The sequence below is a fragment of the Caenorhabditis remanei genome, chromosome V (genome assembly GCF_010183535.1).
Source record: "Caenorhabditis remanei strain PX506 chromosome V, whole genome shotgun sequence".
Taxonomy (NCBI): domain Eukaryota; kingdom Metazoa; phylum Nematoda; class Chromadorea; order Rhabditida; family Rhabditidae; genus Caenorhabditis; species Caenorhabditis remanei.
In genome coordinates this window covers 5,628,605-5,653,895 of record NC_071332.1, presented here as the reverse complement: position 1 = coordinate 5,653,895, position 25,291 = coordinate 5,628,605, and the positions used below count along the sequence as shown (strand labels likewise).

The following is a 25,291-nucleotide window of genomic DNA, read 5'->3' as shown; positions in this document are numbered from 1 at the left end:
TTTATTTTCAGCAATGAAGCTGAAAAAACGTCCGATGAAGTTGTCGGCGAAAAAGCCAATGGAGAAGCTGGGAAAAGCTCAAAAGTTGAAACAAAAGGAAACTGATTTAGCAAATGTAAGAGATCCGTATAAACATCTAAAGAAGTTCAAAACGTATATTTAGGCTGAAAAAGTAATGGCTCAATTCGAAAGTGGTGCGGTAGACACTAAAAAGAAGAAACAAAACGGTGCTGCTAAATCCAACGGGCACGCTGCCCCAACCACAGTTTCCAAACCAGAGAACACAAATCAGAAGCGCCAGTTGAAGAAGATTCTCGGACAAGATGGTTTATTGGTGAAACATCAAGAGGGAGCGAAATGGTATTCTTACCAAATCGATCATGTTCATGATGAGAAAACTGAGAAAATGAGTGCGTCGGAGGTTCAGAAGTTGCTCGAAGAAGGAAAAGATGCGTTGGCACAAGACGCCGCACTCCTTCAAACAAAAGACAAACAAGAGAACGGATCGGAAGCATCGTGGCTTTATTCAGTGATCTCAAAAGGAACAGCAGCCGATAAAAGAACTGCTATGCAACTTCAAATGCATAAGTCTCCAGTGCATTCTTTGGAATACGTTGAAAAACTTATTGCGTCTTGCAAGAAACAAGGAACAAGAGATGTTGTCGATATCATTCGTAAGTGAACAGTTTTTAGATTTATATCCTTCTAATTGACTGTTTCTAGCAATTCTCGAAGACGTCTTCATCAACCACTGCCTCCCAGAAAACCGAAAATTGATTCCATTCTCGAAGCGTGCGCTCAAAGAACTCACTGCACTCTCTTCTGGAAATCAACGCTCTCGCCGGAAGATTCTTCTGATGTGGGCTTTCGAGCATGAGCTCAAGATTCTGTATCAACAGTTCATTGAAACGCTTGTCGAGATTATCAAGAGACCATTAGAAGAAGTCATTAAAAGATCTTTGAAAACTTTGGCTAACTGCTTAATGGGAAGACCTGAGTCTGAAAATGTTCGTGATTATTCAAGAAATAAACTGCTATTAATCGATTTCAGCTGATTCTCTCGTCACTTGTCAACGCTTTCGGTCATCCCAACTACAAAATCGGAGCTTTCGTTGTAAACCTTCTCGAGGGAATTTCTAGAAAACATCCAGCAATGAGACTCGTTATGGTTGAAGAAATTGAGAGACTAGCATTCAGGTAGGCTCATTATCAGAAAAATCTTAAAATAACTAAACTTTTTCAGAAAGAACGTTAACGAACGTGCTCATCTCTACTCGATGACATTCCTTACCCAAATGAAGTTCTCGAAGAAAGATTCTGATCTCTGCTGTCGTCTCATGTCAATTTATCTTTCTCTTTTTAAGACAATTGTAGGAAAGAAAATCACTGATAATCGTCTCCTTCCAATCATTCTTGCTGGTGCTAACAGAGCATTCCCATTTGCAAAAGATGCCGATAAACTTCTCGAAGATGTCAAAGATGTCTATTTTCTCGCCCACAACTCCAATTATAGAACTGCGATTCCTGCTTTGAAACTGTTGTTCCAGTTTCATAAAATGAATGATTATGTGTCGGATCGTTTCTACAATGCTCTTTATCGCAAACTTCTCGATAACTGTCCAGCCGGAGCGTATGCCCAGCTACTCAAACTGATGTTCGATACGATGAAAGAAGATTCGTCGGCTCAGAGAATTCGAACATTCGTGAAACGTCTTCTTCAAGGCGCTGTCAATTCTCAACCAGATTTCACTGCCAGTATTCTTATTCTCATTTCACGTCTTCAAAAACTACGAGGTCCTACGGAGAAGATTATTGTTATCACAAAAGATATTGATGTAAGCCGGAAAATCTAAAGAGATCCTAATAATATTTGTATCGTTTTAGCCAGCTGCACGTGTTGTTGAACAAATGCAAAATGACGACGACGATGAAGAGCGTTATGTGGATCTCGATGTTGAGGGAAATGAAATTGCCAGAGATGGAGTGAAGAAAGAAGATGAGCCATCAGAAGATATCGTAGTAGATGATGATGATAGTGAAGACAAAAAGAAGGTTCAGGCAGGTCAACTCGGAGCCTCGTCGACTGGTGGATGGGTTCATAGAAATATTGGTGCTCGTGGAGCCAAATCTCCGTATGATTCAGTAGCTCGTAATCCACTCTTTGTTGATGCATCTCATGTTGCTGACAGTGAACTTCTACTGCTTTCAAATCACTATCATCCGTCAGTTGCCGTGTTTGCTAAGGCTTTGATGGAGGGAAGAGAAATCAATTATGGAGGAGAGGCGCTCAACGATTTCACTCTTATGGCAATTCTTGATAGATTCGCTTTCCGTAATCCGAAAGATGTCACTAAGACAACCGGAAGTCGAATTGTTCGAAAGAAGTCTCATGATCCATGGGGAGTTAGAAAGTTGGCTGTCGGTTCTAATGTAAGTAATCTATATTTCAATTAAAAAAAATGTTTTGATTTTCAGGAATACACTCGGAAACGTCGTGAGGAGATCCCTGCGGACGAACGGTTCCTTCATCGTTACACTTCTAGTTTGAACAAGGAGAAAAATGTGAAGAAGGAGTCAGGAGAAGATGAGTGGGAATACGCCGATTCTGTTAACTCTGAAGAATTCGATCAACTGCTGGAGAGATTCGAACCGGGAGAGCTCAACGAAGAGTTTGATATCGATTACAGTAAGGAGTTCGGAGCTGAGAAGAGCAAAAGAAACAAGAAGAAGGCAGCTGAAGAGGAAGACGTGGATATGGATGAAGACGATGATTTGGATTTGAATGATTTGAACGAAGAAGAAGATGGAGGAATGGAAGATGATGACGATGGCGGCGATACTGAAGACGACGATGATGATGAGGTGGAAGACGATGACGAGGAAGAAGATGAGGACGACGACGATGACGATGAAGAAGGCGGTTTCGGAGGGAAGAGCTCTGCCAACATTTTTGGAGAAGACGATGGATCAAGTGATGAAGAAATGGGAGCCAATGATTATGAAATGGCTGGTGATAAATTCGCGGAGATGCTCGAAGCTCTCGAAGAAGAGGAGGAGAAGAACGGAAAGAAGGGTGGAATCAAGAGAAGAGGTGGTGGATTCAAGCGAGGCGGTGCGAAAAAGTTCAGAAAACATTGATGTTTCCGAATAAGTTGTGGTAATTGCTTCTTTTAAATTTTCTTTTTCGTTTTGTTGTGTTGTTCGAAAGTTATTGTTGACTGTTTCCAACTTTTGATACATAAAAATTTATTTTAAGAAAGAAACAATATTCAATTAGTCATTTCGTAGAATCCGGTGACGACGTGCACTGAAAACTCCGTCTCACCCGAAAAATGCATCCGAAAGATGTCTTCGACTTTTGAAGATGCTTTCGGCTTTTCACCATCTACACCGAGGAATCCCGGTCCCATCATCATCATTTCTGAGAGCATTCCTCTTTTCCCACCATAAGCACTTTTGTAAACAGTTCGGATTCCAATTTGTTCAGCACTCCATCTTGCATACAGTTGAAGCGAATCTTGTGTAGGCTCCGCGATCAAGACTTGGAGGGACTTGGTTATCATTAGCTGAACCTTCTCCATCGGTACCTGAAATCAGTACTATCACTATAACCTTATTTACCCATGGCTTTAACTCACTCTGCGATAGAAGAAACAACGAGCTCCATTATCGATCTGCTCAATGCTCTCGTGAACAATGAATCCAGAGTCTTTCCTTCCAATAGCCTTTTTTGTAAGTTTTAGAAGCCGCTCATGAAGTGTCTCCGCAGTTATTGGTGGATATTCTGAGATGGCATTGGCAACTGCATGATCGTCAATCAAACTGGCGTTACATGCCGTGACGTAAAGTCTGTTAGTCTTCAGGAATTTTCCTTTCGCGAATTTTTCGAGACAAACTTTTTGAGTAGCAGGCATCATTAGTAAAAAGTATAGTGGTTGCATTGACAAGTAGAAATTTCCCGACGCCATGATCAAGCCTTGTTTTTCGAGACTTTTCCAAAATTTACTTCTCTGGTGAGGGTGGTCCCGCATCGTCTTGATTTCCTTGTCGCTCACAGTCTTCTGCAGATAACGGAGCATGAAGACAACTGTATCTTCTCGACTGATTTTCTCATTTCTTCGGCGTTCCCCACTCCAGTGCTCCATCATTGCTATATTGAGAATTGTAGTTGGGATCTTTTCCAGAGACACTCGAGAACGGTCCGGCGAGTTGTCAGACACTTTCAGTTCTTGGCAATGTGTCCACGCCTCATCGAAAACTCTGTCTTCAATCTCATACAATGACATCGGGATTCGAAAATCGAATGATCCGGTTAGATCATAATCGTTTTTCATGATTGTGGCAACACGATGGTTGCCTTCAACCAATATTCCTCTTCTCAACTCTCCGTCCGATTTCGATAAAATCATTGACAAAAGGGACGCCGTATTTAAAGAAAACATTTCTTGAACTTTGACTTCTTTCAGAACCATCAACTTCTTGGCGTTGAGGGGTCGGACAAGTGTTCCACGAATCTCCATCTCTTTGAGTTTGGTCGCGGTCATCACGGATTGTGTGTGTTTGTAGAGCTTGTCTCGTTCCGATGGTCTTTCTTCAATGTTCGATGGATCATCCTGAAAGTTCACTTGATTTGTTGTAACAAATTAATTTCATTCTACTTATTCTATTATGAATTCATTTTTTTCTGTGCAAGAGAAGTCCGCGCCGCACTAACGTGGCGGCCACGCCCACACCAATTTCAACGCTACGTTCAGTTTTTGAACATTGCCGCAATAAATGGGCGTGGCCGCCGCGTGGGTGCGGCGCGGACTTCTCTTGCACAGAAAAAATGAATTCATAATAATAATAGATCAAAATCTTTTAAGCTGCTTTTAAAATTTGATGCTTACCCTTCCTGATAGCGAGCTCAGCGTATCCGTTCTGAGCGAGGGAACATTATGCATACTGTCATCCGAATTTAGACTCTGGAAAAAGCGAATGATTGAAAAAAAAACTGAAAATTCATTGAAACATACTCTCTCGAGAGTAGATGTTGATGGATGGGATCCCTGGAAGAATAATCTATTTGAGTGGGAGAGTATAAAATAAATTAATCTCTCTAAGAGGGATTAAGCCAAGTTTTTCCAACTTACTAATGTGTAATCAGGTTCGCTAGATCCAATCGTAGTCATGTTGTTGTCTTGAATTGACGACATTTTTTAACTCAGCTGACTCGTTGAAAAAAACGGTGAATTCTTTGAAAATGAACGAAAAATGGTTACTAAATAGGTAAGTGGGTTGAGCTGATGACGTGTCTAGTCTAATGCCACGTTTAAAATAAATCGGAACGTTCTCTCGTGTTCACGCGTGAGTTCACATGAAAACTTTGAGAAACGAATTATTTTTTTGTGAAACATTTTCATCATCATACACGGTTTCCTAGGATGATTATATCTCTGAAATGAACATGGGGATACCCGTCTTCATAGAAGAGAATGAAAATGAAGAAAAGTCTCCCCTTGTTCATATTTATTCCACTTTCACTTCTTCATTTTCATTCTAATCTATGAAAAAGAGTATCCCCTTGTTCATATTTATTCCATTTTCACTTATTCATTTTCATTCTAATCTATGAAAAAGAGTATCCCCTTGTTCATATTTATTCCATTTTCACTTATTCATTTTCATTCTAATCTATGAAAAAGAGTACCCCCTTGTTCATATTTATTCCATTTTCACTTATTCATTTTCATTCTAATCTATGAAAAAGAGTATCCACTTGTTCATATTTATTCCATTTTCACTTCTTCATTTTCATTCTAATCTATGAAAAAGAGTATCCCCTTGTTCATATTTATTCCATTTTCACTTCTTCATTTTCATTCTAATCTATGAAAAAGAGTCTCCACTTATTCATATTTATTCCACTTTCACTTCTTCATTTTCATTCTAATCTATGAAAAAGAGTATCCCCTTGTTCATATTTATTCCATTTTCACTTATTCATTTTCATTCTAATCTATGAAAAAGAGTATCCCCTTGTTCATATTTATTCCATTTTCACTTATTCATTTTCATTCTAATCTATGAAAAAGAGTACCCCCTTGTTCATATTTATTCCATTTTCACTTATTCATTTTCATTCTAATCTATGAAAAAGAGTATCCACTTGTTCATATTTATTCCATTTTCACTTCTTCATTTTCATTCTAATCTATGAAAAAGAGTATCCCCTTGTTCATATTTATTCCATTTTCACTTATTCATTTTCATTCTAATCTATGAAAAAGAGTCTCCACTTGTTCATATTTATTCCATTTTCACTTCTTCATTTTCATTCTAATCTATGAAAAAGAGTATCCCCTTGTTCATATTTATTCCATTTTCACTTCTTCATTTTCATTCTAATCTATGAAAAAGAGTATCCCCTTGTTCATATTTATTCCATTTTCACTTCTTCATTTTCATTCTAATCTATGAAAAAGAGTATCCCCTTGTTCATATTTATTCCATTTTCACTTCTTCATTTTCATTCTAATCTATGAAAAAGAGTCTCCACTTGTTCATATTTATTCCATTTTCACTTCTTCATTTTCATTCTAATCTATGAAAAAGAGTATCCCCTTGTTCATATTTATTCCATTTTCACTTATTCATTTTCATTCTAATCTATGAAAAAGAGTATCCCCTTGTTCATATTTATTCCATTTTCACTTATTCATTTTCATTCTAATCTATGAAAAAGAGTATCCCCTTGTTCATATTTATTCCATTTTCACTTATTCATTTTCATTCTAATCTATGAAAAAGAGTCTCCCCTTGTTCATATTTATTCCATTTTCACTTATTCATTTTCATTCTAATCTATGAAAAAGAGTATCCCCTTGTTCATATTTATTCCATTTTCACTTCTTCATTTTCATTCTAATCTATGAAAAAGAGTATCCCCTTGTTCATATTTATTCCATTTTCACTTCTTCATTTTCATTCTAATCTATGAAAAAGAGTCTCCACTTGTTCATATTTATTCCATTTTCACTTATTCATTTTCATTCTAATCTATGAAAAAGAGTCTCCACTTGTTCATATTTATTCCATTTTCACTTCTTCATTTTCATTCTAATCTATGAAAAAGAGTATCCCCTTGTTCATATTTATTCCATTTTCACTTCTTCATTTTCATTCTAATCTATGAAAAAGAGTATCCCCTTGTTCATATTTATTCCATTTTCACTTATTCATTTTCATTCTAATCTATGAAAAAGAGTCTCCACTTGTTCATATTTATTCCATTTTCACTTATTCATTTTCATTCTAATCTATGAAAAAGAGTCTCCACTTGTTCATATTTATTCCATTTTCACTTCTTCATTTTCATTCTAATCTATGAAAAAGAGTCTCCACTTGTTCATATTTATTCCATTTTCACTTCTTCATTTTCATTCTAATCTATGAAAAAGAGTACCCCCTTGTTCATATTTATTCCATTTTCACTTCTTCATTTTCATTCTAATCTATGAAAAAGAGTATCCCCTTGTTCATATTTATTCCATTTTCACTTCTTCATTTTCATTCTAATCTATGAAAAAGAGTATCCCCTTGTTCATATTTATTCCATTTTCACTTATTCATTTTCATTCTAATCTATGAAAAAGAGTCTCCACTTGTTCATATTTATTCCATTTTCACTTCTTCATTTTCATTCTAATCTATGAAAAAGAGTATCCCCTTGTTCATATTTATTCCATTTTCACTTCTTCATTTTCATTCTAATCTATGAAAAAGAGTATCCCCTTGTTCATATTTATTCCATTTTCACTTCTTCATTTTCATTCTAATCTATGAAAAAGAGTCTCCACTTGTTCATATTTATTCCATTTTCACTTCTTCATTTTCATTCTAATCTATGAAAAAGAGTCTCCACTTGTTCATATTTATTCCATTTTCACTTCTTCATTTTCATTCTAATCTATGAAAAAGAGTATCCCCTTGTTCATATTTATTCCATTTTCACTTCTTCATTTTCATTCTAATCTATGAAAAAGAGTATCCCCTTGTTCATATTTATTCCATTTTCACTTCTTCATTTTCATTCTAATCTATGAAAAAGAGTCTCCACTTGTTCATATTTATTCCATTTTCACTTATTCATTTTCATTCTAATCTATGAAAAAGAGTCTCCACTTGTTCATATTTATTCCATTTTCACTTATTCATTTTCATTCTAATCTATGAAAAAGAGTATCCCCTTGTTCATATTTATTCCATTTTCACTTCTTCATTTTCATTCTAATCTATGAAAAAGAGTCTCCACTTGTTCATATTTATTCCATTTTCACTTCTTCATTTTCATTCTAATCTATGAAAAAGAGTATCCCCTTGTTCATATTTATTCCATTTTCACTTCTTCATTTTCATTCTAATCTATGAAAAAGAGTATCCCCTTGTTCATATTTATTCCATTTTCACTTCTTCATTTTCATTCTAATCTATGAAAAAGAGTATCCCCTTGTTCATATTTATTCCATTTTCACTTCTTCATTTTCATTCTAATCTATGAAAAAGAGTCTCCACTTGTTCATATTTATTCCATTTTCACTTATTCATTTTCATTCTAATCTATGAAAAAGAGTATCCCCTTGTTCATATTTATTCCATTTTCACTTCTTCATTTTCATTCTAATCTATGAAAAAGAGTATCCCCTTGTTCATATTTATTCCATTTTCACTTATTCATTTTCATTCTAATCTATGAAAAAGAGTATCCCCTTGTTCATATTTATTCCATTTTCACTTATTCATTTTCATTCTAATCTATGAAAAAGAGTATCCCCTTGTTCATATTTATTCCATTTTCACTTCTTCATTTTCATTCTAATCTATGAAAAAGAGTATCCCCTTGTTCATATTTATTCCATTTTCACTTCTTCATTTTCATTCTAATCTATGAAAAAGAGTATCCCCTTGTTCATATTTATTCCATTTTCACTTCTTCATTTTCATTCTAATCTATGAAAAAGAGTATCCCCTTGTTCATATTTATTCCATTTTCACTTCTTCATTTTCATTCTAATCTATGAAAAAGAGTCTCCACTTGTTCATATTTATTCCATTTTCACTTATTCATTTTCATTCTAATCTATGAAAAAGAGTATCCCCTTGTTCATATTTATTCCATTTTCACTTCTTCATTTTCATTCTAATCTATGAAAAAGAGTATCCCCTTGTTCATATTTATTCCATTTTCACTTATTCATTTTCATTCTAATCTATGAAAAAGAGTATCCCCTTGTTCATATTTATTCCATTTTCACTTATTCATTTTCATTCTAATCTATGAAAAAGAGTATCCCCTTGTTCATATTTATTCCATTTTCACTTCTTCATTTTCATTCTAATCTATGAAAAAGAGTATCCCCTTGTTCATATTTATTCCATTTTCACTTCTTCATTTTCATTCTAATCTATGAAAAAGAGTATCCCCTTGTTCATATTTATTCCATTTTCACTTCTTCATTTTCATTCTAATCTATGAAAAAGAGTATCCCCTTGTTCATATTTATTCCATTTTCACTTCTTCATTTTCATTCTAATCTATGAAAAAGAGTATCCCCTTGTTCATATTTATTCCATTTTCACTTATTCATTTTCATTCTAATCTATGAAAAAGAGTATCCCCTTGTTCATATTTATTCCATTTTCACTTCTTCATTTTCATTCTAATCTATGAAAAAGAGTATCCCCTTGTTCATATTTATTCCATTTTCACTTCTTCATTTTCATTCTAATCTATGAAAAAGAGTCTCCACTTGTTCATATTTATTCCATTTTCACTTATTCATTTTCATTCTAATCTATGAAAAAGAGTCTCCACTTGTTCATATTTATTCCATTTTCACTTATTCATTTTCATTCTAATCTATGAAAAAGAGTATCCCCTTGTTCATATTTATTCCATTTTCACTTATTCATTTTCATTCTAATCTATGAAAAAGAGTATCCCCTTGTTCATATTTATTCCATTTTCACTTCTTCATTTTCATTCTAATCTATGAAAAAGAGTATCCCCTTGTTCATATTTATTCCATTTTCACTTCTTCATTTTCATTCTAATCTATGAAAAAGAGTATCCCCTTGTTCATATTTATTCCATTTTCACTTATTCATTTTCATTCTAATCTATGAAAAAGAGTATCCCCTTGTTCATATTTATTCCATTTTCACTTCTTCATTTTCATTCTAATCTATGAAAAAGAGTATCCCCTTGTTCATATTTATTCCATTTTCACTTCTTCATTTTCATTCTAATCTATGAAAAAGAGTCTCCACTTGTTCATATTTATTCCATTTTCACTTATTCATTTTCATTCTAATCTATGAAAAAGAGTATCCCCTTGTTCATATTTATTCCATTTTCACTTATTCATTTTCATTCTAATCTATGAAAAAGAGTATCCCCTTGTTCATATTTATTCCATTTTCACTTATTCATTTTCATTCTAATCTATGAAAAAGAGTATCCCCTTGTTCATATTTATTCCATTTTCACTTCTTCATTTTCATTCTAATCTATGAAAAAGAGTATCCCCTTGTTCATATTTATTCCATTTTCACTTCTTCATTTTCATTCTAATCTATGAAAAAGAGTATCCCCTTGTTCATATTTATTCCATTTTCACTTCTTCATTTTCATTCTAATCTATGAAAAAGAGTCTCCACTTGTTCATATTTATTCCATTTTCACTTATTCATTTTCATTCTAATCTATGAAAAAGAGTCTCCACTTGTTCATATTTATTCCATTTTCACTTATTCATTTTCATTCTAATCTATGAAAAAGAGTATCCCCTTGTTCATATTTATTCCATTTTCACTTATTCATTTTCATTCTAATCTATGAAAAAGAGTCTCCACTTGTTCATATTTATTCCATTTTCACTTATTCATTTTCATTCTAATCTATGAAAAAGAGTATCCCCTTGTTCATATTTATTCCATTTTCACTTATTCATTTTCATTCTAATCTATGAAAAAGAGTATCCCCTTGTTCATATTTATTCCATTTTCACTTCTTCATTTTCATTCTAATCTATGAAAAAGAGTATCCCCTTGTTCATATTTATTCCATTTTCACTTCTTCATTTTCATTCTAATCTATGAAAAAGAGTATCCCCTTGTTCATATTTATTCCATTTTCACTTATTCATTTTCATTCTAATCTATGAAAAAGAGTATCCCCTTGTTCATATTTATTCCATTTTCACTTCTTCATTTTCATTCTAATCTATGAAAAAGAGTCTCCACTTGTTCATATTTATTCCATTTTCACTTATTCATTTTCATTCTAATCTATGAAAAAGAGTCTCCACTTGTTCATATTTATTCCATTTTCACTTATTCATTTTCATTCTAATCTATGAAAAAGAGTATCCCCTTGTTCATATTTATTCCATTTTCACTTATTCATTTTCATTCTAATCTATGAAAAAGAGTATCCCCTTGTTCATATTTATTCCATTTTCACTTCTTCATTTTCATTCTAATCTATGAAAAAGAGTATCCCCTTGTTCATATTTATTCCATTTTCACTTCTTCATTTTCATTCTAATCTATGAAAAAGAGTATCCCCTTGTTCATATTTATTCCATTTTCACTTATTCATTTTCATTCTAATCTATGAAAAAGAGTATCCCCTTGTTCATATTTATTCCATTTTCACTTCTTCATTTTCATTCTAATCTATGAAAAAGAGTATCCCCTTGTTCATATTTATTCCATTTTCACTTCTTCATTTTCATTCTAATCTATGAAAAAGAGTCTCCACTTGTTCATATTTATTCCATTTTCACTTATTCATTTTCATTCTAATCTATGAAAAAGAGTCTCCACTTGTTCATATTTATTCCATTTTCACTTATTCATTTTCATTCTAATCTATGAAAAAGAGTATCCCCTTGTTCATATTTATTCCATTTTCACTTCTTCATTTTCATTCTAATCTATGAAAAAGAGTATCCCCTTGTTCATATTTATTCCATTTTCACTTCTTCATTTTCATTCTAATCTATGAAAAAGAGTCTCCACTTGTTCATATTTATTCCATTTTCACTTATTCATTTTCATTCTAATCTATGAAAAAGAGTATCCCCTTGTTCATATTTATTCCATTTTCACTTCTTCATTTTCATTCTAATCTATGAAAAAGAGTATCCCCTTGTTCATATTTATTCCATTTTCACTTATTCATTTTCATTCTAATCTATGAAAAAGAGTATCCCCTTGTTCATATTTATTCCATTTTCACTTATTCATTTTCATTCTAATCTATGAAAAAGAGTATCCCCTTGTTCATATTTATTCCATTTTCACTTCTTCATTTTCATTCTAATCTATGAAAAAGAGTATCCCCTTGTTCATATTTATTCCATTTTCACTTCTTCATTTTCATTCTAATCTATGAAAAAGAGTATCCCCTTGTTCATATTTATTCCATTTTCACTTCTTCATTTTCATTCTAATCTATGAAAAAGAGTATCCCCTTGTTCATATTTATTCCATTTTCACTTCTTCATTTTCATTCTAATCTATGAAAAAGAGTATCCCCTTGTTCATATTTATTCCATTTTCACTTATTCATTTTCATTCTAATCTATGAAAAAGAGTATCCCCTTGTTCATATTTATTCCATTTTCACTTCTTCATTTTCATTCTAATCTATGAAAAAGAGTATCCCCTTGTTCATATTTATTCCATTTTCACTTATTCATTTTCATTCTATTCTATGAAAAAGAGTATCCCCTTGTTCATATTTATTCCATTTTCACTTCTTCATTTTCATTCTATTCTATGAAAAAGAGTATCCCCTTGTTCATATTTATTCCATTTTCACTTATTCATTTTCATTCTAATCTATGAAAAAGAGTATCCCCTTGTTCATATTTATTCCATTTTCACTTATTCATTTTCATTCTATTCTATGAAAAAGAGTATCCCCTTGTTCATATTTATTCCATTTTCACTTCTTCATTTTCATTCTATTCTATGAAAAAGAGTATCCCCTTGTTCATATTTATTCCATTTTCACTTCTTCATTTTCATTCTAATCTATGAAAAAGAGTCTCCACTTGTTCATATTTATTCCTTTTTCACTTATTCATTTTCATTCTAATAATATTTGTATCGTTTTAGCCAGCTGCACGTGTTGTTGAACAAATGCAAAATGACGACGATGAAGAGCGTTATGTGGATCTCGATGTTGAGGGAAATGAAATTGCCAGAGATGGAGTGAAGAAAGAAGATGATTCAACAGAACATATCGTAGTAGATGATGATGATAGTGAAGACAAAAAGAAGGCTCAGGCAGGTCAACTCGGAGCCTCGTCGACTGGTGGATGGGTTCATAGAAATATTGGTGCTCGTGGAGCCAAATCTCCGTATGATTCAGTAGCTCGCAATCCACTCTTTGTTGATGCATCTCAAGTTGCTGACAGTGAACTGCTACTGCTTTCAAACCACTATCATCCGTCTGTTGCCGTGTTTGCTAAGGCTTTGATGGAGGGAAGAGAAATTAATTATGGAGGAGAGGCGCTCAACGATTTCACTCTTATGGCATTCCTTGATAGATTTGCTTTCCGTAATCCGAAAGATGTCACCAAGACAACCGGAAGTCGAATTGTTAGAAAGAAGTCTCATGATCCATGGGGAGTCAGAAAGTTGGCTGTCGGTTCTAATGTAAGTAATCTATATTTCAATTGAAAAAATGTTTTAATTTTCAGGAATACACTCGGAAACGTCGTGAGGAGATCCCTGCGGACGAACGGTTCCTTCATCGTTACACTTCTAGTTTGAACAAAGAGAAGAATGTGAAAAAGGAGTCAGGAGAAGATGAGTGGGAATACGCCGAATCTGTTAACTCTGAAGAATTCGATCAACTGCTGGAGAGATTCGAACCGGGAGAGCTCAACGAGGAGTTTGATATCGATTACAGTAAGGAGTTCGGAGCTGAGAAGAGCAAGAGAAACAAGAAGAAGGCAGTTGACGAGGAAGACGTGGATATAGATGAAGATGATGATTTGGATTTGAATGATTTGAACGAGGATGACGATGGCGGCGATACTGTAGACGACGATGATGATGAGGTGGAAGACGATGGCGAGGAAGAAGATGATGAAGATGAGGACGACGACGACGACGATGAAGAAGGCGGTTTCGGTGGGAAGAGCTCTGCCAACATTTTTGGAGAAGACGATGGATCATGTGATGAAGAAATCGGAGCCTATGATTATGAAATGACTGGTGATAAATTCGCTGAGATGCTCAAAGATCTCGAAGAAGAGGAGGAGAAGAGCGGAAAGAATAAGAGTGGAAAGAAGAGAGGAATCAAGAGAAGAGGTGGTGGATTCAAGCGAGGAGGTGCCAAAAAGTTCAGAAAACATTGATGTTTCCGAATAAGTTGTGGTAATTGTTTTTTTTAAAATTACTTTTTTGTTTTGTTGTGTTGTTCGAAAGTTATTGTTGATTGTTTCCAACTTTTGATACATAAAAAATTTATTTTAAGAAAGAAAAAAATATTCAAATAGTCAGTTCGAGCATGAATCAAGTTCGAAGAATCCGGTGACGACGTGCACTGAAAACTCCTTCTCACCCGAAAAATGCGTCCGAAAGACGTCTTCAAATTTTGTAGATGCATTCGGCTTTTCACCATCTACACCGAGGAACCCCGGTCCCATCATCATCATATTTGAGAGCATTCCTCTTTTCCCACCGTAAGCACTTTTGTGAGTAATTCCGACTCCGATTTGTTTATCATTCCATCTGCAATACAGTTGAAGCGAATCGGGTATAGGCTCCACGATCAACACTTGGAGAGACTTGGATATCATTAGTTGAACCTTCTCCATCGGTACCTGAAACTAGCACTATCACTATAATCTTATTCACCCATGGCTTTAACTCACGCGTTCATAGAAGAAACAACGAGCTCCATTATCGATCTGCTCAATGCTCTCGTGAACAATGAATCCAGAGTCTTTCCTTCCAATAGCCTTTTTTGTAAGTTTTAGAAGCCGCTCATGAAGTGTCTCCGCAGTTATTGGTGGATATTCTGAGATGGCATTGGCAACTGCATGATCGTCAATCAAACTGGCGTTACATGCCGTGACGTAAAGTCTGTTAGTCTTCAGGAATTTTCCTTTCGCGAATTTTTCGAGACAAACTTTTTGAGTAGCAGGCATCATTAGTAAAAAGTATAGTGGTTGCATTGACAAGTAGAAATTTCCCGACGCCATGATCAAGCCTTGTTTTTCGAGACTTTTCCAAAATTTACTTCTCTGGTGAGGGTGGTCCCGCATCGTCTTGATTTCCTTGTCGCTCACAGTCTTCTGCAGATAACGGAGCATGAAGACAACTGTATCTTCTCGACTGATTTTCTCATTTCTTCGGCGTTCCCCACTCCAGTGCTCCATCATTGCTATATTGAGAATTGTAGTTGGGATCTTTTCCAGAGACACTCGAGAACGGTCCGGCGAGTTGTCAGACACTTTCAGTTCTTGGCAATGTGTCCACGCCTCATCGAAAACTCTGTCTTCAATCTCATACAATGACATCGGGATTCGAAAATCGAATGATCCGGTTAGATCATAATCGTTTTTCATGATTGTGGCAACACGATGGTTGCCTTCAACCAATATTCCTCTTCTCAACTCTCCGTCCGATTTCGATAAAATCATTGACAAAAGGGACGCCGTATTTAAAGAAAACATTTCTTGAACTTTGACTTCTTTCAGAACCATCAACTTCTTGGCGTTGAGGGGTCGGACAAGTGTTCCACGAATCTCCATCTCTTTGAGTTTGGTCGCGGTCATCACGGATTGTGTGTGTTTGTAGAGCTTGTTTCGTTCCGATGGTCTTTCTTCAATTTTCGATCGATCATTCTGAAAGTTCAATTGATTTATTGTAACAAATTCATTCCGTTCTACTTATTCAAATAATAGATCAAAATCTTTTAAGCTAACTTCATATGGCCTAGAAACCCAAACTGGGGGATTCCTAGGCCAACAGGCTCAAAATCTAACTACAGATTATTCCTGTCAACACGAATATCATTCGCTCTCGTAAAAATTTCCCACCTGTTCGGACGCCTCATCCAATTCGAATTGATCTTCCGATCCATTATTGTCTTCTGATGAATCGATAAGACGAATCTGAATTTTCCAATAATATTGGTTTTTAAAATTTGATTCTTACCCTTCCAGATAGCGAGCTCATCGTATCCTCGCTTAGTGACGGAACAGCGAAAATAGTATTATTGGGGCTGACACTCTGGAAAATACGAATGATTGAAAACAGTGTCAACCTTTTAAGTGGAGAATCTGACATTTCCATCTGAAAATCGACAATTTTTACCAGTGGTTTACTGTATCTTCCCTCTCGGCTCCTCATTCTCCTCCTTTCATCACCCTTGTAAAGACTACGGCGACGCAATCCGAAAGTGTTTGCAGGAAGTTAGTGTGTGGGAGGGAGAAACCTGTGCATTGGTTTGACCCCTCTACCGTTTTTTGTCTTTTTTCAATGAATTTTTGGAAGCTATCATAAAACAAAATTACTGCTATTTTCGTAACTTACGTCTTATGGTAGCAAAAAAACTATTTAAAAAAAAGAAAAAAATGTTATACCGAGTCGAACCAGTGCACAGCTTTCTCACTCCTGTGCACTCACAGGTAGTTGGCCAGCGACGAAATACGGACCATATACGCGCCCGCGCCGGACTCAAAAAGAAGTAGCTAAGGACGGTATGTGTGCTTCATATACGGTCCGTTTTGCAAGGAAGATTAGTAATAAAATTACTTTTTTTTAAAGAAAGATAAAAGGAACATTAAAAATAATGAAAATAAGAAGAAAACATAGTAAATTAGACATAGAAATACCAAGTTTGTCGGGCAGTCGTGTCCTTGAAATCCATCGAAATCCAATTGTCGTAGAAGCAATTCCTCCCCCGGACAAATACAGATGTCGTGCTTGAGAAGGAGTTCCGGCCAATTTTATCCAAGTTTCTCACTGAAAAAATTATTTTGAACAGAGAAAGCTTTGATTTTTTCTAAAACGGAAGTCGGAAGTAAAATTTCTAATCCGGAAGTCGGAAACCGGAAGTAAAATTTTCAAAACGGAAGTCGGAAGCCGGAAGTCGGAAGCCGGAATTCCGCGCAACTCTGCTGAATATTATCACAAACCTTTGAGGAAATCGATGAATTGGTTCCATTTCAGCTATCGCCGCTGTTTCTCTTTTTGGGATCATCGGACTGACTGAAAACATACTAATTTTTCGATCATTCACAGTTAAATGCGAGAATTTTTCACGAAAAAAATTAATTAAGAGGAATTTCAATAGAAGAAACATAAAGAAAGGTGAAACTTTCGAAAAATAGGAAAGGAAACGTAAAAGCTCCGTAAATGATTACAAAAATTATTATTATCCGAGAGGCGTCGGAGAGCTTCGGAAGAGCTGCTGCAAGCGGCCGCCGCGGCCAGTCCATACGGACTATTTCGCCAATCCATATACGGTCCGCGCTGAGTCCGCGCGCGGACGCCTGTTGCCCACTTCCTCCTCTTTTCCCGAAGTCCGCAGTGAGTCCATCTACAGTCCGTAGCGGGCCATAATTCCGCCGCGGACTATACGGACGGAAAATAGGACTGAATCCATATACGGACCGCACGCCAACAACCTGTGCCATCCGACCACAATGTCGCAGCGGTCTTTACAAGAGTGATGGGAGGAGGAGAAGGAGGAGCCGAGAAGGGGAGATGCAGCAAATCAATGTGAAAACTGATCAATTTTCAGATTGAAATTTCAGATACTGACAGGTCACGGAAGCTTCTTTTGAAAGTTGATTTTTAGGTTTCTGTGTCTCTATTTTATAAACTAAAAATTTATCGAAACATACTCTCTCCGAAACGATTGTGAAGATCCGCTTTTCGGTTGTAGCAGCCTGGAAGAATGATCTATTTGAGTGGGAGAGTGTAAAATAAATTAATATCTCTAAGAGGGATTAAGCCAAGTTTTTCCAACTTACCAAACTGTTAGTCGTCATTGAACTCGACAAGAGGGTGGTCAAATTGTCCATTATTTATCGAAAATGTCTCTAGGAATTGGCTACAAATAATTCAAATTGGTCAGTGGGCTGAGCTGATGACGTGACACGTTGAAAGTTCAGAAAATTTAAATATTTCGCGTTTCAAGTAAATCCTATTTTTTCACGTAAAGTTAAATTCAATTTTTATTTAGCTATTTATTTTTTTAATCAATAGCTGATTGGCAGAAGAAAAAAGGAAAATCGGAAGCAAAATTTGGGAAATAAACGAAAAATAATTAGAACAATTTAAAAAAAACATGTGTTCCCACACACATATGTATTAACGTTGAGTACTCAGCCAACGATTTAACTGGCGCTCCTCCAGCCGCCCCAAGCGGGAAATACGATTTACGAGGAACAGAAAAGTATTTTTTCAGATTTATCGAAATTTCATTTACTGAATTTGATAGTTTGTAAGTTTCTGATTCATGTCAGAGGGAGAATCAAGTGGTCAAGATTGTGATCTATCTAGTCGGGCAAAAAACTCGAGGAATGAATCGGATTGTGAAGAATCTTGTGATCAAAATGAAAGAAAAAAGTAATACAGATTCAGAAATGACTGTAGAAACGAATGAATCGGAATTATCCATAAGTTCATGTAATTTTACAGAAAAAAATAATCGTGGTGATTACAATAGTAGACCACGATGGCATCTGAAAGACGGGTCCGCCCATTCGAAGATTCACACTGATAACACTGACTGAAATTTGGAATTACTCGTATTGCTGTATCCGTAGAAATGAGATGTTCAGCCATTACAGCCAACATTACTTTTTCTAAAAAAGTCGAAAAATATATATACTACTTTTCTGTACCAAAAATTTCTCTTTTCTTGCAGTTTTTTCTTAGAGTGTTTAAGACCGTGCACTGTGATATTCTGAATATTAACATCCACATATATATGTAATTTCTGATAGAATACTTTCCAGGGCCGCGCGCACGCAGCTCCGTTACGCAAAAATTAAACTGTTGGCGAATCTCAACTCGAGACTGCCACACAGGTCAGCCCATCCAAAAGTGCAATGGATAGGCCTCGCCATGGGGATTCCGCCTTGATGATCACGGAATTCCCCCAGCCAGGTAAGTTTATGAGTAGCCGAGTTGTGGGACTTATGCAACAGAGTGTTCCGACATTCTGCGGGTTCCGCCCTCTGCTATGTTTAGCGTGCAGTGGGCGGAGTTATTCGGAGAGGGTGTGGGGAAAGAGACGGCAGACATCACGAGGACTATGGAGAAATATGACGATTTGGGAGTGAACCTCATTTTTCGATTCTAAAAGAAGATGCTTCTACAAAGATATTAATCTAGTAAAGATGAATAAGGAATACTAATTGCACACCATTTTTTTAGATACATATTTGAAAAATTCCTATATACTTAAAATAGACTGTCTATTCTTTCAGTTTTCCAAACTCCATTTCTGAAATTAAAATCTACAAGTTTTGTGCGAAAAGCAAAAAAAATCTTTCGTCATCTCATGAAACTCTTTTTTTTTTGATTTTTCTATTCAACGGCATCTACTCAATTAATCAAACATTTACATAAAACATGATTTAATCAGTTGATAATTCTATCACTTGTTGAATTGATAAGAGACAAGGAGCTCATTTACACTCTGATTCCAATGATTCTTCTTTCGGTTTTTCTTGCTTTCAACTTCATTGGCTTCACAGGTAAGAAGGTACCGAGATAACTTTATTATTACGACACCCATGTATACTTAAAGTGCGATATTATAATTTTTTTGGAAATAATTCTTGATTTTGATTAAATGTATCGAAAACAAGACTCCCCAGATTTGTGAGAATGCCTGAGAACGATTTTTTCAGTGACGATTTTTGAAAAATGTAACGGCGTGATGTTATAATACAGCTTTTACCGTACATTTTTCTGTAATTTATTATGCAATCTTATTCTTGCAGTTGGAAATGAATGTCCAACTGGTTGGACATTCAACCCGGATACTTCTGAATGTTATACCTTCTCTGCAAGACTGTTCACTTTTGATGAATCCGTTCAGTACTGTAACTCGATCGGCGGAAAATCTGTCTCTATCAGTTCATATTCTGAGAGAGACGCCCTAGTTGGTAAGTCCTCTCTAGAATTAATTAGGATATTCTGAAGTTCATTTTCTTCTTTCCAGCCCTCACCAAAACAAACATTTTACAACCTTGGCTGGGTGCAAAAAGGAACACTACAACCAACAAGTTCTACAATCTCGATGGAACCTATTTCTATACTTTAATGTGGACTACAAGTGAGTTTAAAACCCGTCAAAAAGAGAGAAAATGATAAGAACAGGATGCAATTTCTAGATGAACCAAGTGTGAATGGTGACTGTGTGACCTTCAAAGGAGCGTCTCCTTCAGGATTACAAGTCACACAATGTTATCAATTACAACCAGCATTCTGTAAACAGACACCTGCACTGTGAGTTTTGTTCCTTTGGTTGTGAAGTGGTTGTGAAGATGCAACCGGAAAATGAAATATCGAATATGTTTTTGCAGTTGCAATAGTGCTGTCATCGGTGGACCTAACACTTGGTCTGGAACATTCCAATCCCCTGGATATCCAATTCAATACTACAACAACTTGGATTGCAGATATCTCATTAACTGTGAATTTTACTCGTTGCTGATTTATGACCACATCTTCTATTTTCAGCTCCTAACAACACATTCATCACCGTCACATTCTATCCGTTCCTTATTGAAGAATGGTATGACTCGGTTGATATCTACGAAGGAAATTCAACTTCTTATGCTAACTGGATTGGGCAGTGAGTTATTATCATATCTAGTCTTACACACCCTACTTCAACCTATTTCAAGACCCTCATCATACAGCTCTGGGCGTGGTTTCGAATCGTCTGGAAATATGATGAATGTTAGATTCAAAACGAATTACGCAATCACCGATAAGGGTTGGTTAGCAACGTGGAAGGCAAAGAAAGATATGCCAGTAATCACACAAAGTGGAACCAATGGAACAATGACTTCGCCCAATTATCCGAATAACTATGACACTTATGATGAGCAAGTATACCAAATCAGTGTTGCATATGGGATGCAAGTGAATTTGACAATTGACGATTTCCGAACGGAGAGCAAATATGACTATTTGAATATCTATAATAGCAGTGTCCAATCCAACAACACTTTAGTTTATACGTAAGTGTAGTACATCTGGACTAAAGGAATCTGGAAACAGACATCGCTTCGATTTGAATCATTTTCTAGTCACTAAAGCTTCATGTTTCAGATTATCAGGAACGTCTGTAGCCCCCTTCAACTGGATCTCTCCAAGAAGTTACATGTCAATGAAGTTTGTGTCCGACGGCCTTATCCAATACAAAGGATGGCACGCATTTTGGAGTTACTGCTAAACTGTTGTATTTCTAGAACACTCATAAAAATTCGAGAAAATTCTGATAAATTCTGCTTCCAGTATTCCAGATGAAAGTTTGATTTCGCATACGCACATACATATTTAGATTCACCCAATTTTGAAACTGAAGTGTGCTTTCACATTACACAGTCGTAAATTCTGTGTGGCTTGACAGAGTGCTCGGTAGCGATAGAGAAGAATGAGATAGTCAGTCGAGACAAAATGATCGCTGCTGTACTGACCGCGTTGCTCTTTGTGTCAGCAACTCAATGTAAGTCATATTTTTACAAGATATATTAGAGATGTTTCAGCTTATACTTTTCAGATGTCACTGCCGATGACAACAACCACTGCCCGTCTGGATGGACATTCTCCACGAACACTTCTTATTGTTACATCCAGTCTTCTCAATACATGACATATTCTGAAGCAGATCCTTATTGTCAGTCTATCGGTGGATCTCAAGTTTTTGTTTTCACAACCAGGGAACTCACTTGGCTCACTGATTTCACTTCATCGTCTCTTGTCCAACCTTGGATTGCTACTACCAGAAACACCACTACCAATATTTGGTACAATTCTGATAAGACTACACCACCCAGATCTTATTGGACTACTGGAGAGCCAGGTGTCAATGGGGACTGTGCAACGTTCAAAGGAATAACAACAGCTGGACTCAAAGCAACTCAATGTTATAGTCTTCAGCCTGCTCTCTGCAGACAAATGCCTGCATTGTGTCCAACAATAAAGGACTATGGAGGGTCAAGTACAAGATCTGGAACAATCCAATCGCCAGGGTATCCAGTACAATATTACAATAACCTAGACTGCTGGTACACGATTACTTGTAAGTTCCGAAATTCTCTGATTTGTCAAATTGTTATTGTTTCAGCTCCGAAGAACACCTATATCACACTTCTATTCAATCCTTATATGGTTCAAGATTACGTTGATTACATCGATGTCTACGACGGTCCCAATTCAAGTTACCCATTCCTTGGAACGTAAGTTTTTTTTGAGCGAATCCTTACAATACAATCGCTTTTGAAGAACTGACTACTGGTACTTCCTTCGTTTCGATTTCGAAAGTTCCAACAACTCAGTGAGCTTCAAGTTCCACACTGATAATATTATTACTGACAAAGGATGGCAGCTGACCTGGAATGCAAAGTGAGTTTCACATTTTGTTCAAGATCATATTTCTAGTCTTATCAATTTACAAGTCAATCTTTGATTCCATTTTGTACATGCTGGAACCTATTGTTGCAGATCAAACACTCCACCAATCAGCCAATCGGGTCAGAATGGGTCATTCACTTCTCCAAACTACCCGAACGATTATGATCCATACACTGAACAATTATATTATATAACTGCACCACTTGGATTTCAAGTTAATGTATCAATCACTGATTTTGTGACTGAATTGAATTTCGATATTTTGGAAATTTACAACTCCTCGTATGTCAGCTCCAACTATCTGGTAGCAAAGTGAGTTTCATAATTTTTTTTTGAAATGATGCAACTCATGTTTCAGCTTATCCGGTCCATCCATTGCTCCATGGTCCTGGGTATCTCCTTCTCGATACGTGACAATGCGATTCAAATCTGACTACATGGTCCAGAAGAAAGGATTCTCACTGTTTTGGTTCATCCAATAAATAACATTTTATTACCTTTCTTTTCTTTTTCCCAACTTTTTTGATAACTGCCCGACATTATCAAAAAATGTTTATTACGTATATTCAATCTGAAATGTGGCATGAGGTCGTAAATTCTTCTATCGCTATAAATTTTTGTTGAAAAGTGGAAATTGGGTTGACGGTGAAGATAGAGATAACATTCACTGATCAGTTGGTGAAAAATGTTGACTGCCGTACTGACCGCACTGATTTTTGCTTCTGCTTTTCGAGGTAAGCAGTTAGTTATAACTTCATATCTAAGGAGACTTGTCTGAAACTGCTGAATCCAACCAAAGTATCGTAAAAAGTATTATAACGGCATGGCGTTATGTTTTCAACTGCCCTCAGAAAAATGATTCAGAAACTCATTAAAGTTAAACGGAAAAACTTTTTTGGACGTTGTATTTGATGATCTAGAGATTACTCTAATCAGAAGCATCTAATCAGAACCAAGAAAAAACACCAAGATAATCAAATTCATGAATTCTGAGTATAGATGGGGTGCCGTTATAATAAAGGTGACGTTCCATCACAGGTGCCGTTATAATACAGTTGTTAAAAAATTTCCGTTGAAGTTGTGGAGGAAAAACAGAGACAGTAATGATAGTTGTTTTGTAACTTTTCATTAAAATCGTTACCAAACAAAGTATGATAATTGTGGCTTGGTATGACTATTTGTCTTTAAGAATATTCTAGTGTTGTCATTTCCGTTCTCTTAACCCATGTTCTGAAATTCAGATGCCACACCTGCTAGTCTTTGCCCATCTGGCTGGACTTTTGCAAATGAAACATCCTATTGCTACATAGTTTCCGACCGCTACATGACCTACTCTGAAACCGCTAGTTACTGTCAATCTCTTGGTGGATCTCAGGTCTTCGTTTCGCTCTCGAAAGAATTCACATTTCTAAACTATTTCACTGCTGGATTGTTCGCTCAACCATGGCTAGCCATCACAAGAAACGTTACAACCAATAAGTGGTACAACTCGGATGGAACTACACCATTTTCAACATGGTGGAGTCCAGGAGAGCCAGGACCCAATGGAGATTGTGCAACATTAAGAGGATCTGATCCAAGTGGAATGAAGGCGACACCTTGCTACAGTATCCAACCAGCAATGTGTAGACAGATGCCCGCTTTGTGTCCAACTACAACAAATTACGGATCACTGTATACCCGATCTGGAACTATTCAATCACCAGGCTATCCCGCGCAGTATTATAATAATCTGGATTGTTGGTATACTATTACTGGTTAGTTTGAATTTGTTTTAAACGTTAAATAGACGGATTTACAGCACCCAACAACACTTATATCACTCTTCAATTCAGTCCCTATTTGGTTGAGCAAACATTCGATTACGTGATGGTTTACGATGGTCCTAACTCCACTTATCCATATCTTGGAAAGTAAGTTTGGGACTCTGAGCTTGGGACAAAGAGTATTTTTATTTCAGAACCGACGAGTACTTGAATCCCCGTTACGACTTTGAAAGTTCCTCCAACTACGTTTCGTTCAAGTTTCATACCGATAGAACAATCACAAAGAACGGGTGGCTATTGACATGGAATGCAAAGCGAGTTTTATTCCTTTAGGAAAATATAGTTTCTCTCTTATCAGTCAGTCACAATTAATCAATCTTCACTCTTCTCAGAGTATACTCTGCACCAATCAACCAGACCGGTATTAATGGAACATTCACGTCTCCAAACTACCCAAACAACTATGATCCGTATACTGAGCAATTGTATTATATCACTGCTCCAGATGGTTTTCATGTCAACGTTACTATTGATGACTTTTTGACAGAAGCTAGATTTGACGTGTTGGAGATTTATAACACGTCTACAGTAATTGCTAACAATCTTGTTGCAAAGTAAGTGGGAATCAGTAAATTCTAAAAATAGTCTTCATTTTCAGCCTCTCTGGTAATGCCACAGCTCCTTGGTGGTGGGTGTCTCCGGACAAATTTGTGACAATGAGATTCAAATCAGATGGATCGGTTCAGAAAAGAGGATTCGAAGGATCTTGGTACATTCTTTGAATAGAATAAAAGTTTTGATTTATTACGTGACTTGCTTTGTATTATATAAATTGGTTTTTAAAACATACT

The 25,291-nt window shown here is 35.9% G+C and overlaps 7 protein-coding genes across 7 annotated transcripts; 5 read left to right on the top strand and 2 right to left on the bottom strand.

Moving 5' to 3' along the window:
* Positions 1-13: 13 nt before the first annotated feature.
* GCK72_017502 (uncharacterized protein) lies at positions 14-3,138 on the top strand (the record flags this gene model as incomplete). The annotated part of the gene is made up of 7 exons (XM_053732122.1): positions 14-115; positions 164-674; positions 724-1,007; positions 1,052-1,197; positions 1,244-1,835; positions 1,885-2,430; positions 2,476-3,138. 7 exons carry the CDS (start codon positions 14-16, stop codon positions 3,136-3,138), a joined length of 2,844 nt encoding a protein of 947 aa, XP_053581035.1.
* Positions 3,139-3,269: 131 nt separating this feature from the next.
* GCK72_017501 (uncharacterized protein) lies at positions 3,270-5,195 on the bottom strand (the record flags this gene model as incomplete). Its single annotated transcript, XM_053732121.1, has 5 exons — positions 3,270-3,587; positions 3,639-4,613; positions 4,890-4,964; positions 5,016-5,048; positions 5,133-5,195. The coding sequence occupies 5 exons, from the start codon at positions 5,193-5,195 to the stop codon at positions 3,270-3,272; spliced, it is 1,464 nt and encodes a 487-aa protein (XP_053581034.1).
* Positions 5,196-13,191: 7,996 nt separating this feature from the next.
* GCK72_017500 (uncharacterized protein) lies at positions 13,192-14,417 on the top strand (the record flags this gene model as incomplete). Its single annotated transcript, XM_053732120.1, has 2 exons — positions 13,192-13,710; positions 13,755-14,417. The coding sequence occupies 2 exons, from the start codon at positions 13,192-13,194 to the stop codon at positions 14,415-14,417; spliced, it is 1,182 nt and encodes a 393-aa protein (XP_053581033.1).
* Positions 14,418-14,558: 141 nt separating this feature from the next.
* On the bottom strand, positions 14,559-18,098 carry GCK72_017499 (uncharacterized protein; the record flags this gene model as incomplete). Its single annotated transcript, XM_053732119.1, has 6 exons — positions 14,559-14,885; positions 14,937-15,911; positions 16,107-16,181; positions 16,225-16,362; positions 17,919-17,963; positions 18,048-18,098. The coding sequence occupies 6 exons, from the start codon at positions 18,096-18,098 to the stop codon at positions 14,559-14,561; spliced, it is 1,611 nt and encodes a 536-aa protein (XP_053581032.1).
* A 1,634-nt stretch (positions 18,099-19,732) lies between these two features.
* GCK72_017498 (uncharacterized protein) lies at positions 19,733-21,493 on the top strand (the record flags this gene model as incomplete). The annotated part of the gene is made up of 8 exons (XM_053732118.1): positions 19,733-19,781; positions 20,031-20,195; positions 20,252-20,365; positions 20,424-20,538; positions 20,616-20,725; positions 20,773-20,887; positions 20,955-21,278; positions 21,370-21,493. 8 exons carry the CDS (start codon positions 19,733-19,735, stop codon positions 21,491-21,493), a joined length of 1,116 nt encoding a protein of 371 aa, XP_053581031.1.
* A 224-nt stretch (positions 21,494-21,717) lies between these two features.
* GCK72_017497 (uncharacterized protein) lies at positions 21,718-23,156 on the top strand (the record flags this gene model as incomplete). Its single annotated transcript, XM_053732117.1, has 6 exons — positions 21,718-21,766; positions 21,821-22,342; positions 22,388-22,499; positions 22,546-22,665; positions 22,765-22,986; positions 23,033-23,156. The coding sequence occupies 6 exons, from the start codon at positions 21,718-21,720 to the stop codon at positions 23,154-23,156; spliced, it is 1,149 nt and encodes a 382-aa protein (XP_053581030.1).
* Positions 23,157-23,359: 203 nt separating this feature from the next.
* On the top strand, positions 23,360-25,222 carry GCK72_017496 (uncharacterized protein; the record flags this gene model as incomplete). The annotated part of the gene is made up of 6 exons (XM_053732116.1): positions 23,360-23,408; positions 23,916-24,431; positions 24,476-24,587; positions 24,635-24,730; positions 24,833-25,054; positions 25,099-25,222. The coding sequence occupies 6 exons, from the start codon at positions 23,360-23,362 to the stop codon at positions 25,220-25,222; spliced, it is 1,119 nt and encodes a 372-aa protein (XP_053581029.1).
* Positions 25,223-25,291: the final 69 nt, after the last annotated feature.